The 18,056-nt window shown below is 42.0% G+C and overlaps 1 protein-coding gene across 1 annotated transcript in view; it reads right to left on the reverse strand.

Moving 5' to 3' along the window:
* Positions 1 to 3,065: 3,065 nt before the first annotated feature.
* Positions 3,066 to 18,056, reverse strand: part of LOC128403669 (hepatitis A virus cellular receptor 1-like) — a 35,606-nt gene continuing 20,615 nt past the window's right edge. Inside the window, exons 8-15 of the mRNA XM_053368642.1 lie at positions 16,502 to 16,552; positions 11,651 to 11,995; positions 10,984 to 11,325; positions 10,086 to 10,427; positions 7,368 to 7,548; positions 6,795 to 6,837; positions 5,653 to 5,722; positions 3,066 to 3,133 (exon numbers count right to left, since the gene is read on the reverse strand). Coding sequence (XP_053224617.1) covers positions 3,066 to 3,133; positions 5,653 to 5,722; positions 6,795 to 6,837; positions 7,368 to 7,548; positions 10,086 to 10,427; positions 10,984 to 11,325; positions 11,651 to 11,995; positions 16,502 to 16,552 — 1,442 coding nt within the window. The remainder of the gene's footprint in view (positions 3,134 to 5,652; positions 5,723 to 6,794; positions 6,838 to 7,367; positions 7,549 to 10,085; positions 10,428 to 10,983; positions 11,326 to 11,650; positions 11,996 to 16,501; positions 16,553 to 18,056) is intronic.

Below are 18,056 nucleotides of genomic sequence, written 5' to 3' on the forward strand. Positions count from 1 at the left end.
GTCAGGCAAAGGTCATACCAAGCCCATGGTGAAAGCTGGAAAGGCTTTGATGGCGAAAGGAACCACGCCAGACGTTGGGAACGTGTTTATTATCGACACTGCAGCGACAGTTCATATGTCTCCACACAAAGAACTCTTTTCAACGTTTAAGAAGCAAAGCTTCACTGTGACACAGGCCAATGGTCAGGAGCTAGAAGCGGCCGGCGTGGGGACTGTCTATCTTAAGAGTCTGGACTTGACAATAAACAATGTTTACTTGGTTCCTGAATTGAAGTTCAATCTGCTGAGTGTTTCGCAGATTGCAAAGAAAGGACTGAAACTGTCCTACGATGCTGAGAGCTGCGAGATCTACAAAGATGGAGAGTTATATCTTTCTGCCAAACAGAAGGATGGACTATATTTGTTGACTTTTGACCAAAGTGATTACATGGAATGTAATTCATCTGTGTCTAACCTAGTTTCTCTTGCAGGTGTGAGCAAGAAGAAGACCGGAGTCAACAGAGCATTTCAGCGGGTGTATGCTGATGTGATTGGTCCTCTAGAACCATCTAGAGGCAATGCAAGATATTATCTTGTGTGTGTGGATCATTTCTCTAACTATGTCTGGGTTTATGTGTTGAGAAAGCCAAAGGAAGCCTTGGAGAGGTTTCAGGAGTTTTGTGACAAAGTTAAGAGTATGCATGATGCTAACATTGATTGTCTATTCACAGATGAGAAGCAGATTTTTCTTTTACAGGATTTCCAGAGGTTCCTGCAGAAGAAGGGAATCAGACACAAGGTTTCTGTTTCAGCGGAAGCATGGAACAGGGGTGTCTGTGTACGGGTGAACAGAGAATTGCAAAAGGGGATGGAAGCGCAATTGCTAAGTTCACATCTGCCACATGAGTACTGGGCCGAGTCTCTGATGTCGTACTGTTATACGAAAGTGAGAAAGGTTTCAAAAGAGTTGGGAAGTTCTCCTTTTGAGAAACTGTTCCACAGAAAACCTTCTGTTGCCCATTTCAAGGTTTTTGGGTCTCATGTGAGAACAGAAGCTCCAGGTGGAGTAAAAAATGCCAGAGGCATTTTTGTGGGGTATGAAAAGGGTCTCTACAGAGTAATTTTGTCTGAATCTGGTCAGGTGATTCTCACAAAATTTCTAGAGAGTGCTCCTGAACAGGAGAGAGTGATAGTACACACATTTCCCACTGAGGACGATTCAGATGATGATGATTTCACTGATTTCAGCTGTACAGAAAGTGATGACACTGATAGCTCGGAGAGCTCAGTTGTCACAGTCATTGAGAGGAAGTCTCACACAATAGATAGGCCTTCACAACTGAAGGATGAACCACTGTTTACCATTGGAACTAGTTCTCCAAAGAGTCCTGAGACTGGACCAGTGAGCAGAGAGGATCAGCACCTCATACGTAGGTCTGAGAGAGTTACAAAGGGTCAACCACCCAAGAGGTACTCAAAAGAGTTTGCTAACTTAGCTGTTGCATGTGTTGCTGTTGTAAACAACCGAGGACAGGTTGGAGCTGTGTCTAAGTCAGAGACAAAGACACAACAGAGAGTTGCTAGCCAAGGTAATGCAGGTGCACTCATTCCTTGGAAACCAGACAACCAGAGAGGTACACTGGGGAAACCAGTGGCGGGGAGTTCCAAGGATGGAACTGAAACAACAGGAGAGTGTTATGTGTATAACAACTGTTTGTTTTCTTCTCTGGATCATGCTTTGCTTGCTGCAACACGCATTGATTCTTTTGGGGGAGGATGTTACGAAAAAGGAGCAATGCAGAAGCAAGCACCAGGTGGCTGGAATGGTAAACAGGATGCGGGTGTTATTGGATTGTCCCGTGGGAAACTGGGACTGTTTGTAAAGTGCTCTGAGAGCCGGATGTTACCTCAGAGCAGCACATGACCCTGTACTGGAAGTACATGGGCGGAGTTTATTCTCTCTCTGCAGTGGGAAGCAGAGTGTGCAGACATGTTTTCTCTGTACTGGTGAAAGACAGGAATAAAGACATGTAGATATATTTCTGTCTGTCTCTTTCCCCCTCCCCTGGGAATGGAGGTGGGGGAGGAGTGGTGGTGTGTTCTCTTCACGTTGAGGAGAATCGCCGAGGAGACCTCCTTTTATCTTGCCGGGAGTCGCAGACGGGAGGTCATAAGGATTCAAGCCAGGCACCTGGAGGGTGGCCAAATTCCTCTGGACTAAGAGCTAAGCTGGAGGCTCTGACTTTTGGCTTGAAATCCCGACATCCGCTAACCCAGAAATAGTGCTTCAGGTTAAGAACTTTGCTTCAGGATAAGAACAGAAATCGTGCAGTGGCAGCGGGAGGCCCCATTAGCTAAAGTGGTGCTTCAGGTTAAGAACAGTTTCAGGTTAAGAACGGACCTCCAGAACGAATTAAGTACTTAACCCAAGGTACCACTGTACATGGATTTAGTTGGGCCTGAAAGTCAGTGGAGTCTGTAGGTATAGTGGTTGTGTCAACATACACCTTAGGATAACAGATTTCTTAGGATAGTAATAAATAAATAAATCCTGATTACTCCCCCCCCCTTCAACATTAGCATATAAAGCCTACGGGATAGCATCCATTGGATAAGTGCAGAACAATTACTATGGCTACATTGGTATTTCCCAAGAAAAGAACGCAAGTCCTGCCCTGAGGCTTACTTACAGTCTAAAAGAAAAATTAAAAAGGACAGGGCTATTGGGTAAGGGTAATATACACAAAGGGAAAAGGAGAATAAATAGAACCAGAAATGTTAGTGTGGGCTCATATAAAAATTATTATGTCTCTCTTTCAATTAGACACAAAAAAGAATTGGATTGCAAACTAAACTCTAACCTTTTGGTTTCTTTTTTTTTTAATAAATATTTTTTATTAATTTTCCAACATACATTTATAATATCCAATCTAAATTTATCACATATTTTCTCTTTTGGACTTCCTTCAGCCTCTCTAACAATCATCCATTATTCAATTTTTTAATTACACATTTCCTAATTTTTATATTGCATTTTATATACCTTCACCCTCTTATTTTTCTTCAACACAATATTCCTCAAACATTCACAGAGCTTCTTGAAATCCCACTAACCTTTTGGTTTCGTCAATGTGGTATTTTCTAATCTTTTTACCTAGAGAGGGAATGAAGATTGATTAGTTTTAAGAGGAACATCTATTCTAGGACAGTATCATGCAATTTAGTGAACCAACAGACTTGGCTTAGTCATAATACACAACTCTTGAGGAGTAGAAAACTTTCACTAAAAGCAACAGGAATAGCATAGCAAGCAGTCAGGACTCTTCTTTGTGCACAACTGAAAGACCACACAGAAAGAGATTTCTGAGGGTGACTTCAAAGATTCACCCAAGAGGGTTTCATGCACTGGAAGAGAAATGGAGCACTGAAAGTGGCAAGGCTCCCTATTCCTTAATAATCATAGGAGATATGGGCTGCAGTGCTAGAGAACAGTGTGCAGCTTTTAGGAAAGAAGAGAAAAGAGAATAAAGCTCTGTGAAATTGGAGGGACATTGCTGCAGGAACACAGTTTTGTTCAACATTCTGGGGCTTCACAACCACTTGAGCTGTTTTTTATGCTGATCGTCTACTCTTTTTAAATACAATTTTATATTGGTGTATATTGATGTTGTCTCCCTGCTTATTTAACTTATATGCCGAATTCATCATGTGAAAGGCTGGGCTGGATGAATCCCAAGCCGGAATTAAGATCACCGGAAGAAATATCAACAACCTCAGATATGCAGATGACACAACCTTGATGGCAGAAAGTGAGGAGGAATTAAAGAACCTTTTAATGAGGGTGAAAGAGGAGAGCGCAAAATATGGTCTGAAGCTCAACATCAAAAAAACAAAGATCATGGCCACTGGTCCCATCACCTCCTGGCAAATAGAAGGGGAAGAAATGGAGGCAGTGAGAGATTTTACTTTCTTGGGCTCCATGATCACTGCAGATGGTGACAGCAGTCATGAAATTAAAAGACGCCTGCTCCTTGGGAGAAAGGCGATGGCAAATCTTAAAAAGCAGAGACATCACCTTGCCAACAAAGGTCCGTATAGTTAAAGCCATGGTTTTCCCACTAGTGATGTATGGAAGTGAGAGCTGGACCATCAAGAAGGCAGATCGCCGAAGAATTGATGCTTTTGAATTATGGTGCTGGAGGAGACTCCTGAGAGTCCCATGGACTGCAAGAAGATCAAATGCATCCATTCTTAAGGAAATTAGCCCTGAGTGCTCACTGGAAGGACAGATCATGAAGCTGAGGCTCCAATACTTTGGCCACCTCATGAGAAGAGAAGACTCCTTGGAAAAGACCCTGATGTTGGGAAAGATTGAGGGCACAAGGAGAAGGGGATGACAGAGGACGAGATGGTTGGATAGTGTTCTTGAAGCTACAAACATGAGTCTGACCAAACAGCGGGAGACAGTGGAAGACAGAAGTGCCTGGCGTGCTCTGGTCCATGGGGTCACGAAGAGTCGGACACGACTAAACGACTAAACAACAAACAACATATTGATGTTTTATGGTGCTGATTATGCATGAATCTGATAACTTTGCTGAAGACTGGTGCAAGGGCTCAGTCCTACATACACTTACCTGGGAGTAGGGATTTTGGGGGGGGGAGAGTTCAGTATGCATTTAAAGCCAAATCTATGAAGTCTGCACTTTCTCAAACAATATACAAACAGAAATGCAGCCATCCTTATCTGGTGCAGTTCTCCAGCCAAGCAATGTTTACAAAAATTAATGTACGTATTGGGGAAAGTGCATAAAAATGAAGATGTTTGTGAAAATAACATACAAAAATGCTGGGGAAATTGCTTGTAAAAAAAAGTCTATACAGTGGTACCTCGGGTTACATACGCTTCAGGTTACATACGCTTCAGGTTACAGACTCTGCTAACCCAGAAATATTGCTTCAGGTTAAGAACTTTGCTTCAGGATGAGAACAGAAATTGTGCTCCGGTGGTGCGGCGGCAGCAGGAGGCCCCATTAGCTAAAGTGGTGCTTCAGGTTAAGAACAGTTTCAGGTTAAGTACGGACCCCCAGAACGAATTAAGTACTTAACCCAAGGTACCACTGTGGTGGTCAAAACTGCATATAAAAATGTATTGATTAGGAGAAATTCACACTAAAATGCTGATTTCTTTTACACTTTTATGTAGAAATCTTTATCCCAGTTTGCATCTGTATTGGATTTGAATTATTTTTTGTTTGTTTGTTTTAAATTGTTTTAAATTACTTTTAAATATTGAGTTGGTTTCAATGGTTTTTGTTGATGTTTTTACTATTAAATCACTTGAAGATTTTTTAATTGATAAATATAATCAAATGAATAAAATAAATACTCTCTCTCCTCTCCAGCATGGAAGGAAGGAAGGGAGGGAGGGAGGGAGGGAGGGAGGAAGGGAGGAACCAACCAACCAACTAACCAACCAACCAACCAACCAGCGAAGAGAGAATGGTCTATGAAATGTCAGAGGCATTCCTGGAATGAGAATGAGTTGTCTTGCTAGTGTGCTCTAGGACTAGATTAGCACACTAGAGCTTTGTTAGGGGAAAGTTCCAAAAGATTTCTTCAGTACCAAGCATTTATTTAAAACAGAGCACAAACTGCATATTTCATACTTACGTCTCATTAGCAGTACTACTGGAATCAAGAGGAGAACCAAAAGCACAATAGCACCAAGAATCAGCACTTCCTAACAGGAAAAAAATACAAACCAAATAGGCTTTTAAAACTGTTATGATCCAGGTTAAGTTTGCCAACAGACGAGGACACCTGGACGCCAGTGTTCTGGCCTAAAGCTCCAGTTGGTGGGCTGAAAGGAGTGGATCGATCAGCACATTTCACTTGAGTTGGATTTTGTGATCCAACCCACTCTAGCTTCCAAATATACGAGTTCACTTTTCTTTTACATTTAAAGATCAGAACTAGAGATGTAAGTAAAAGAACATTTACACATGCTGGAGACAAGCTTTCAATAGATTTCTCTTTCACCTGGATCAGGGTGCATTTTTGAGGGTGTAAATTGGAACAGCCTTGTCATGGTAATCCCTTGTGTGCTTACATTATGGCCAGAAAAAGCATATGCAGATGTATGCTGAAGGCCTGACTTTTCTTCCCTGGAGTAGAGCAGGAGAAGGATTCAGGGAAGTAATGCATGTCCCAGTGGTTGACAATACAGAACCCATGGGTACCAGTGTGCCCACCAGTATCATCTATGGCACCCATGAAAAGTCTCAGTAAACATCTCAAAAATCCACGATACATCAGAGACTTGATCTTTCTATTCCATTCCTGTTTGCACTGGCTCAGTCTCTCCTACAATGAATATACTCCCTTAAACCTGTCACATTTAATTGAGTGTCAGGATTGGACACACACCTTCCCACCCATTCTGAACAGAGAAGAGGAACCAAGAGTTTCCCTCCATGAACAAGTCTGGTGGTGGCTGATATAGATGGATTTCTGCCCATTGACAGGTTGACTGTTGTGGGAGAGGGATCATGCCTGCACCATTTTGTGGCCCCATCTCTTTTTCTGCTCTTTTAGATGTGGCAGCCATTTTGTGTTCTGACATGGCCCCACAGCTGTCATTTTGTAACTGGTGTCAAGATATGCCCACTGACCCCCAAATGTTGGTAACCCCTCACTTAAACCCTTTCTGATTGGCTAATGTTTCTGCTCCAAATCCCATGCTTTTCCCTGTGTACATATATGGCAGGAGTCTGAGCTTGTTGGAAAAGTAAGCAACCAAATACAATAAATACCTTATATGTTACTAGCATATCAGAAATTCCAAACTGGTTTTGGCTAAAAAAAAGAGAGAAAAAAATGAGGATCACAAATCATAAATACACATGTTAAAGCTTATAACATTCCAGTGAGAGTTTACACAATAAAACTGGTTGAACAGACATGGAGAAAATTAAATTTCTTTTATTTTTATTTGCAGTGGTGGCCATCTTTATAATGTCATTGCAGCTATAAGCTACTAATGAGAACATGACACCACAGATATTCTTCCAGTACATGGGATTATGAATCAAATGAAACCACCCTAACCACTGGAACCTTCTGGGATGCCTGGAGTAGGGTTACAAGGAGGCAGCCATTCCCATCCCAGGTTGATCACAAACAGCACCTTTTCTTTCCATTGCAGTTCAGCTTCTGCTAAAACCTGTTACTCATCTCACTATTCGCTATGGCCGAAATGTATGTAATTAATGAAGTAATTAATTTCAGTGCATTTCAGTGGAAGGGGAATGTTAGGAAAAAGAGCAGAAAATAATGTAATGACTTGTGTAACATTTCTGGGTAAAAAAAGAATAGTGAATACCTACTTGTTATTTGCTGGAGTCATTTCCATTCCTGACTTCTGATTATCATGTGAATGTTGGGGATTTTCACTTCCATTCCTGTTTCCAGTGGAGTTCTCTGACATCTGTGGGTGAACCACAGCACTTTTGGGGGACTGAAGGGTTTGGTCTTCTGAGAAGTAAGGGACAGTTCTCTGAGGAGATTCTAAGGGATTTGAAGAGGAACATTTGACTGAGTAGACTACAGTGCTGATGTAGACAATAAAAACACCCACCTAGAGTAAGGTTACCAGATTTTTTTCAATGAATCCGGGAACACTTTTCAACTTCCTACTAAATAGATGGATTTTGTCAGGGGATTGATTTGTAAATCTGGGGACTGTCCCCAGGAAACGGGGACATCTGGTAACCTTAACCTAGAGAATACAGTGGAGGAGAAAGCAGCAGGAGATACAGTCTACTGAGCTCATAGGGATCATCCAGCAGCAGCTCCATTGCCACAGGAATGAGAGACACTGAGGCAAACAGCTGCTTTTGAGCCCAGGACTGTGTAGCAAGGGGCAGGTTTAAGAATCTATTCACATTAAACTGTATACACATCTTGGGTAGTCCCACAACCACCACCACTTTCCACTACTTTCATCTACTTTCCTTCAGGCAACATGGGGGCTGTGGAGACAACAAACATAATGTTGGGGCCCTGGCTTTGTTTCTCATCATGCATCTCAGGTCCCATAATTCCTTCCACTTGGGAGTATGTTCCCACCAAACACTGGAAAAGAACAGATAACATATTCCACTGTGATCTCTTTACCTCCAGGTAGGATATTGCCTTATAGTGCTGGTGTTTTTACTTTTTCCTGGATCCTACGATAATGACCACAAACTGACCATTGCATAGGAGAACCTTCAGGGAAATTATCTTTAGTGATTTTTCACAAATGGTCTGACACAGTATTGTAGATTTCAGGCTTCCAGGAACTCTCCAGTTTGCAGCCCTCTCACACCATTTCACCAGAGTGCATATTGGGGGAAAATTGGAGTTTCCTCACTCTTCTCTGAGGTAATATGGAAATACTGACTGACTTGGCAAGCTTTTCGGGCATCTGAATTATCTGAGGAAAGCCTTGAATTGGTTTTTGGTTTTGTTTTTAAAGTGAGATGGGGGGGGCGAAAAATATGGTTAGAAATTTTCTCTTTAGGAAGAGAGGGTTTTACTCTGGAATTATTGCCTAAGTTTATGGGGTCTTTTCACATGGGAGCAACAGGAAATCAATGAGCCCTCCTTCCTTCCCCCTGCCCATCCCCAGACTTGGATGTTGGCTGCTGTTTGTGGCTAGGAATTGGATTGTGGAAAACAAAACAATTAAGTCATGAACGCACATGTCAAATCTAGAATCTGAATTTCTGAGGACAGTTTCACAGAAGCCACCGGGGAGTCTGGCCAATCCTTTACAGTAGGAAAGGCAAGTCATCATAGGCAGACCTCTCTGCCATGAAGAATCCTTCTTGTGAATGCAACCTCCTTACATGGTCTGACTTGCATTAACGAAGTCTTGAAGAATAGCTCAAAATGGAGAATTGAAAACAATTGTTTTGGTGGGTTGCATGGGAAATGAGGAAGTTCATAAGTTCATAAGGAAAGGAAACTTCTGTGTTTCTTTGGTCCTAGCGCCAACAATCTGGAACATGAAATGTGATTTAAGTAACTGTGTTCCAGGGTACACTTGACTTCTGGAAAACTGGCTCTGCCTTTGGGTTCTGGGAGAAATGCCCAGGCCCATGAAATAAAGACATTTTGGGGGTCACGCGGTCAAGCTATATCTGTTGCAGCAAAGATTAATACAGAACTAAGAAATACTTCAATCCGACAGACAATGGAACACACTTAAGAATGTCATACCTCGGGTTACGAACGCTGCAGGTTGCGCATTTTCGGGTTGTGGACCACGCCAAACCCGGAAGTATCGGAACAGGTTACTTCCGGGTTTCGGTGCTTGCGCATGCACAGAAACACAAAATGACATCACACACATGTGCAGACACAATGCTTCAGACTGCGAACACTGCGGGCTGCGAATGTGCCTCCCACACAGATCACGTTCGCAACCAGAGGTATGACTGTAACTGTGAGGGAAGAGCAATCCAGATAAAGTGGAAGGTGGGGTTAGGGGGGATATTTTAAAAGGAGCACAGAAGAAGTGGGGAGCTATTCCCCACCCCCTTTCTTTTTTCCTCTCCTCAAAGTTGCTTAACCTAGCTGGTTTTTCAATTGGAGCTACTTCTAGTCCCAGATTGCCACGGGGGGGGGGCATATGGGAGAGCCAGTGTTTAGGAGGAATGAGTTCACTTCTCCACTTCCACCTACCTTCTCACTTATGCCATTTTATGCTTTAAATTGTCCTGTCTTTATATGGATTTCCAGTTACTTCACCCAGATCTTCCACCATCATTTCTCATTTGACAGCCTGTATGTAGCTTGTGTGTTTTCAATGCCTGTTAAAAACCCTTTCTATTTTACTCAGACTTTCCCTAGGAGAACAGCTGTCTTTTTGTTTGCAGCTGATTTGATTATTACTGAAGAATATTCAGTCCTGCTTTCAATGTTATCTTATGGCTGGTCCCCCTGCCATCTTTTTCACCACTTAACTATTTTATATCAAGCATTTTATAAATTATTAGAGCAAATAAATAAATAAATTGAACTTAAAGGAGGCAGTTCTTCTGCGTTAAGCATTGTACCTGTAGCTGGAGGGGCAGTCACTGTGGTAAAAAAACAACAGACATTTTCGGTCAACTCATCCTGGCGACTGGTTGGTGATGGTTTGAAGTTGACTGATGGAGAAACAGTTGTAAGAAAAGCCATGTCTGTCGTCACAAAAGATGTGGTCATTGTTGGAATATGAGCATCAGTGGGGGCTGCAGTGGGGGAAGCAGGGCTATTTGAAATAAAAGGAGAGGCTTGTGGGAAAGTAACTGTGGTTATTAAGGGAGAAGGAGTACTTGTGGTGATAATCAGATGAGGTGTGGTGGCAATAGTTGTGGTGGAGACTGTGGTTGTTGTGGTAGAGACTGTAGTTGTTGCTGTAAGAAAACAACAAAAATATGTATCAGAACTACATCTATGGAATGGGAACAAAGCAAATGGTGGCCAAAAAGATGACAACTCAAGCCAACAAATGAGTAGGTTGAAGGGGAAATTGTTTACTAACTGAGATTCTGTGATAGGTCAGATGAAAATATTTTTGATTAGATTGTTCAGTTCTGCTGCCAGCTAGATCAACTGCAGCTTTAAATTGTCCTGTCTTTATATGGATTTCCAGTTATTTCACCCAGCTCTTCCACCATCATTTCTCATTTGACAGCCTGTATGTAGCTTGTGTGTTTTCAATGCCTGTTGAAAACCCTTTCTATTTTACTCAGACTTTCCCTAGGAGAACAGCTGTCTTTTTGTTTGCAGCTGATTTGATTATTACTGAAGAATATTCAGTCCTGCTTTCAATGTTATCTTATGGCTGGTCCCCCTGCCATCTTGTTCACCACTTAACTATTTTATATCAAGCATTTTATAAATTCTTAGAGCAAATAAATAAATAAATTGAACTTAAAGGAGGCAGTTCTTCTGGGTTAAGCATTGTACCTGTAGCTGGAGGGGCAGTCACTGTGGAAAAAAAACAACAGACATTTTCGGTCAACTCATCCTGGCGACTGGTTGGTGGTGGTTTGAAGTTGACCGATGGAGAAACAGTTGTAAGAAAAGCCATGTCTGTTGTCACAAAAGATGTGGTCATTGTTGGAATATGAGCATCAGTGGGGGCTGCAGTGGGGGAAGCAGGGCTATTTGAAATAAAAGGAGAGGCTTGTGGGAAAGTAACTGTGGTTATTAAGGGAGAAGGAGTACTTGTGGTGATAATCAGATGAGGTGTGGTGGCAATAGTTGTGGTGGAGACTGTGGTCGTTGTGGTAGAGACTGTAGTTGTTGCTGTAAGAAAACAACAAAAATATGTATCAGAACTACATCTATGGAATGGGAACAAAGCAAATGGTGGCCAAAAAGATGACAACTCAAGCCAACAAATGAGTAGGTTGAAGGGGAAATTGTTTACTAACTGAGATTCTGTGATAGGTCAGATGAAAATATTTTTGATTAGATAGTTCAGCTCTGCTGCCAGTTAGATCAACTGCAGCTGAACAATGGTCCACAGTCTCCCCACACAGCGAACTTGTAGTGCAGAGAAACCTAACATCTACTTTTCATAATTCTCATAGGATGGGGAAAATGGGCAGAGGATAATAATTTCACTCACCTCTATTAACCTGTAGATTCAAGGTTATTTTAATGTCATTGAACCAGCCTGGGATTTCAATACGACAGCAGTACAATCCTTTATCTCTTTCATTTAGACCTGTAATTGTCAGGGACACATCTCCCCATGTCACAGATCCCCTTAACTGGTACCTATGTGAGTTTCTTGATATCACCCGCCTTCCATCCGTGCGGAGAATTTCGTTGCTGCATTTAGAATTCGGGCAGCTGCCTCGGCCCCAGCACATATCAGTAAGGTCATAGCTGTTTCGGACAGGATAGGTGCATGGCAGTTTGATGGCTTGGCCCACCACCCCTCTTACTACTGTTTGAGATATGGTATCCACTGAGAAGAAAAGAACAGAGAAAATGGTCAAGAATATTTTACTCCATAATATGTAATATTGCTTTCCTGAAATGAAGGAACCAGTTTTCCTGAAAAACTATATATTTAAATTGTTAGCTATATATGAATGCGTTCATCACTTTTCTGTTATGTACCGTATTTTTCGCTCTATAACACGCACCAGACCATAACACGCACGTAGTTTTTAGAGGAGGAAAACAAGAAAAAAAATCTAAACGAAATAGTGGATATATGATTTTTGTGGTCCATGCTGTGGCCACAGACATGTGATCTGACAGTGAGTTTGGAGTAGCCCAATGCAAAAATCCTGAGGATCCATGTGGATCCATGCTTTGTAACCACGGAGGAGGGAAGGAAGGGGAACCATGGATCCTCTGCTCACGACTGCAGCAGATTCCCCCCCGCCACCCGCAGGCATTCATTCGCTCCATAACACGCACAGACATTTCCCCTTACTTTCTAGGAGGAAAAAAGTGAGTGTTATGGTGCAAAAAATACGGTATATAGAAATCAAGCACACCTTTACATTTGCTATTTATTTAAGGTGTTTAATAACCAAGCAACATACAATTAAAAATAATTAAGTTCAACAGTCAATATAACATATCAATACAGTGGTACCTCGGGTTACATACACTTCAGGTTACAAACGCTTCAGGTTACAGACTCCACCAACCCAGAAATAGTGCTTCAGATTAAGAACTTTGCTTCAGGATAAGAACAGAAATTGTGCTCCGGCGGCGCGGCTGCAGGAGGAAGCCCCATTAGCTAAAGTGGTGCTTCAGATTAAAAACAGTTTCAGGTTAAGAATGGACCTCCAGAACGAATTAAGTACTTAACCCAAGGTACCACTGTAGTCTGAAACAAATAATCTAAACTAAAACTAAAACTAACAAGCAGCAAGTCCATTTGACATGTGTTTTGATCACAGTGGATTGATAGAAGGAGAATATTTTTATCAGACAATGCTTCACTTATTATTGCATGAATCGGAGTCCCATTTATCATGCCTTACACCCCAGTCCTATACATATCTCAGCTGTAATTCCCAAGACCAATCATGCTTAGGTTATTTTTAATTTTTTGCCTGTTTTCCATCTGCCTTAGATTTCCTAGTCATTCCTGAATCATTTTCAGTAGAGGCAGGCAACCTGTTGCCCTCCAGATGTTCTTAACTACAACTTCCGTTATTCCTACCATTGGCCATTGCTGGCTGAGGCTGATGAGAGTTGTAGTCCAGAACACCTGTAGCTTTCCACCCCTTGTTTTTTTAAGGAAGTAGATTCTGGCATCCCCACTGTCAATGTGAGTTTACACTAGAACAGTGAGTTGTACTTCTGTGACCAAAGCATCTTGTGTTTTGGGGATGATGTCAGAACTCCCTTTGTAATGCTTGAAACACAGAGAAGGTGGACTCTCTCATATTCTCCCTTTTGCTTAAGGCACTCTGACAAAAGAAAGTTCTATGAGGTGGAACAAATTACCTGCTTAACTTCATTGCATTTCAGTAGGGTCAAGGAAACGAGGATTTGTAACATTGTGCTTGTTTCATCCTTTCCTAGCCTGCTCTACCCTAGAGTTTGACTATTTATACCTTTCTTGTCCTCTGTATGAAGTGACTTCTAATATTTTGCTGAGTAGAGGGCATGGGGGGGTCAGTGCAATGCCTCTGGCTGCTCAAACTACACAGTGCTCCTCTGCTCCTGTGCCTGGTTGTTGAAGCGGCAAAACGACCCTGTGATTCTAATCCCTACCCGGCTCAGCTCTCCCAGAGAGGGCCGCAGGCATGAAATGCTGTGCCTTGATTCTGCTGAGCGGTTCTTCTCCGGAGATCTGTGAATGTCATTTCCTCTTGGCAACACTCCCAGGAAAGATGCGGAGGCTCCTCCAAATGGGCCCTCATAATTTTCATGCAACACTCCCCAGGTGATATTAGGACGGCACTGTCTTGCTATAGGATATGTTATTGGGATGATATTGCTTCTGGCCCGTGGGGTTTACACATTCCAGTAATGCTCTCATTACGAAGCAGGCTAAAATAATTTCAGGGGTGGAGGGAAGTTCAGTAGGTAATGAAATGGAAAGCAAGGGCATTGGCCCATCATTACAACACCAGCATTGACCAACAACCTTTTATTTTATGGCATATAGCATAAAGAACTGATAACTTATGTATAAGAACATTCAGTGGACGTCTAAGAATTCTCTTCTCCTTAGTATTACTAAGATGTTCGTTAAAGGTCTGCTCCCACTGAAATTATTGTAAACGGTAGAAATTCCAGCAATGACGAATAGAAAGGGCCAGCTTTTAGATTAGCCCTACTGTTAAGATTTAGGGGTCTGCATATTGAGAGATAAATTTGAGATAGCCACAACCTGGGAACCTCCTGTGTGGATTACTGTAATGCATTATATACACTTGAAAACAATCCAGAAAAGTTAGTTGGTCCAAACCTGGGCAGCAGGATTATAAACCAAAACCAACTGCTATGCCTATAATTGAGCAGGAATTTGCCATCCACATTGGCTTCCATGCACAGCTTGAAGTGCTGGAATGTGTTGAAAGCCTGAAACAGCATGGAACAAGGCTTCCTGAAGGATTGCTCTCCCCATATATACTTATCCAGCAAAATCAGCTGGCACAGTGGGGTGGTGCCATGCCATTCCATCCCAACAGTGGTGTAGGGGTGGGTCAGAGCACTAGCAAGGACAATGCTGTGCCACTTCACCAGTGTGCCACTCCCACCAGTGTGCTCACATAGCCCCAATCTTGCCACCACATTAACCCACTCCTCCCTATCCCAGTAAATGGTGCAATGCCACTGTCAGGGGGCAGCAGGGTGGCATTGCACCAGCACCCCCTGCCACCCAGATCTCCCGAAGCCCTTCTACAGGTACCCCCACCAAAGAAGGTGCAACAGGTGTCTACTAGAGAGAGGGCCTTCTCAGTGATGGCACCCTAGTTATGGAATGCCCTTCTTAGACAGTCTTGCCTGGCACCTAAGTTGGACACATTCAAGACTAGGTAAGTAACTCTTTAAAATTTACCCAGGTTTTTCCATTATAGAATCTTAGAAGCTTTTAGTGGTTTGTTTTTTAATCTTTTATATTAAGGTTATTCACTACTGCTGGTTTTACTTGCATTTTATGGTGTTGCTGGTTTTATTCAGTTTTAGATCTTCATGTTCATGCATTCCTGTATGTTACTTTTTATTGTAAATGCTCTTAGCAGCACAAAATTATAGCAGAAGTGCCTAATCTTTTTTAAAAAAATATATACCTGAAATGTCTGATTCTACTTTTAATGGAGTTTGTTCTTGTATGACTATTCATCTATCATTCAGCATTTTTATCCCCTTCGTAGCATAGCCTATGCAGCAGAACATTTTATTTCAAGTGAACTAACAATCTGTAGTGAATTTCCATGGTGTTTGAAAACTGAAAATCTTGAACTGGAATTCTAATGGTGTTACTCGTATTCAGGGTACAGCCACTGAACTTAAGTAACTCATTTCCATTGACTTGATTTGATGACTAAGATGTTTCTATTTGGGGAAAGAGCCTTGAACCTTAGTATTCCATAGTTTTGGGTTGCCCAGATCTCCTTGTGAGTTACACTGGGACTTAATGTCAATTATTATGAATTTTTCATTGATAAAATTATAATTTGAGCTAACATGGAGATTCCATTTGTGACTGTAGTGTAAAATGAGAGAGGCTGTGGTGTTACGTGACAGATGGCATGTTATCACTATGAAAATGTTATTCTTCCTACAAATCGCCTATTGTGCATATCAGTGCGCAAACGATTTTGTGTTTTTTATTACTGTTTTCAAAATCAACAAAGTGACAAATTCCTGTTTCCCCTACAGTAAAGCATTTGCACATAAAACTTGTGGTTATGTTCTATGGACAGATCAATGTTCTTCTAGCATCACAACTAGAAGTTACATTTCTATCACAGCTCTTCTAAAGCGATTCCGCAATATAGTTATTCTGAGGTTGAAGGTCCTCGGACAGAAATGTACCGTAACTAATAAACATCCACTCTAAGAACAACCTTTTCTCTTATATCCCATCCCACAATGCCATTTGACCACTAATACAACAAACCAGATGTTCCAGTGTAACAGGATGATTCATTGCAATACTTTACAACTATTTTAGCTCATTGGCTAAGCTGATAACTGGCTTAAACATACACACACACCAAACCATGACACACACAGAGGCAACACTTGATTATAGCAACAATTTAACCCAGAATTGTCTTCTGAGACTCCACTGGAAATATTTTTAAACAATCTGACCACTAAAACAGAATTCCAAAAGTCTACTCTTTACCAACACATATAATTTTAGACATTCTTTTATTAGCTTAAATATGTGGGATTTTCTTCTCCTCGCTGCAAAACAGAAGGTACAAAATTGAATCTATTTTGTTACATGATCTAAAAAGAATAATGAATCTTAATAGCAACTCACCTATACAAATATGAATCATGATCCATTGAAGTAGTATGTGTGACATGTTTACAGTTCATGAACCCCCAAAGTGTCCTGGGTCGAAGCACTTATCACATCTTAACTAGTTTGAAAGTGCTGAGTGAGTGTTGCCTTTTGCAATTTCTCTATTTTGAGTTCAAGCACCTTAAACCTCAATGCCTCTGTGCTTCTAACGGCCAAACGGGTGTAACACAGGAGACCCATAGTCAATTATCCCTCTTCAAAATAATAATAATAATAAAACCAACTGCAGGGACATTTGATTTCTATTCCATTGTCCATTACCAACTTTATTTTTAAGAAAATGTTTTGAATTAATTTTTGAAGACACACAACCAATGAAACAAAAGAACCAAAACTCAAAAACGAAATGAAAATGAAAGATGGCATGGAATAGTGGGTGAAGTTACCAGAAAGTAATTGTATACAGTAGCATATGCTTTCCAGGGGCCCCAGCCAACAGAATGGCTGGGGCAGGTTCCACAGGGGATAATATACTGACACCCAAACTCATGGGCAGAAGGAGGAGCTACGCTAATACCATACCATGTCATTACCGAGGAGGCAGGTTTAGTTGTTTTTTGAAGAGTATCTCTGCCTCCAGGTCTGGTTTTAACCGGATGGATACTGGAATCAACAAGGGAGACCCACATGACCTGAAGGTGCTGCTGTGTAATGCCAGGTCATTGATTCATAAGACTACTGCCATCCACAACTTGATCGTGGATGGAGGACTTGACCTGGCATGTGTAACAAAGACTTGGTTAGTTGAGGCAGATGGGCCTATTCTTGCCACTGCTTGTCCACCAGGTTTCTCTTATGCACAGCAACCCAGGTCATATGGGCGGGGAGGGGGAGGTGCAGTGATTTTTAGGAAGTCATTAGCTTACACCAGGCCTATTGGGAAGACCCAGTTTTCTGAGTGCATGTTCTGAAAGCTGGGCAATAGGAGCAGTACAGGATTCCTTTTGGTGCACCGACCTTCCAGCTGCACCAAGGATTCCCTGCCCGAGCTGCTTCAGGTTGTGGCGGATGTGCTCCTGGAGACACCTAGCTTGGTTGTCCTAGGGGATGCTGACACAACCTTACAAGGGGCCACTTAGGACTTTGTGGAAAGTATGGCCTCCATGGGGCTGTCCCTAAATAAGTTTGGCCCAACTCATAGTCATAGACATGCCTTAGACCTGGTGTTCACCTCTATGGATGTGGGTGATCTGACACAAAGCAAAAGTGAAACAAAAGAAGTGCCATGGTCGGATCACTTCCTGGTGCAACTGGACTTCTCTGCAACCCTTCCCCTCTGCAGGGAGGTGGGACCGATTCAGATGGTCTGCCTCCACCACTTAATGGATCCAAATTGTTTCCAGAGAGTGGTAGGAGATGTTTTATCCCATGTTGATAGCCTTTCAGCTAATTCCCTAGTGTCCTGCTGGAATGCGGAGTTAACCAGGGCTATCGACTGTCTGGCTCCAAAGCGCCCTCTCTAATTATATGGAGCCCGGACAGCCCCATGGTTTTTTCCAGGGCTGAGGGC

Source organism: Podarcis raffonei, chromosome 2 (assembly GCF_027172205.1).
Source record: "Podarcis raffonei isolate rPodRaf1 chromosome 2, rPodRaf1.pri, whole genome shotgun sequence".
Taxonomy (NCBI): Eukaryota; Metazoa; Chordata; class Lepidosauria; order Squamata; family Lacertidae; genus Podarcis; species Podarcis raffonei.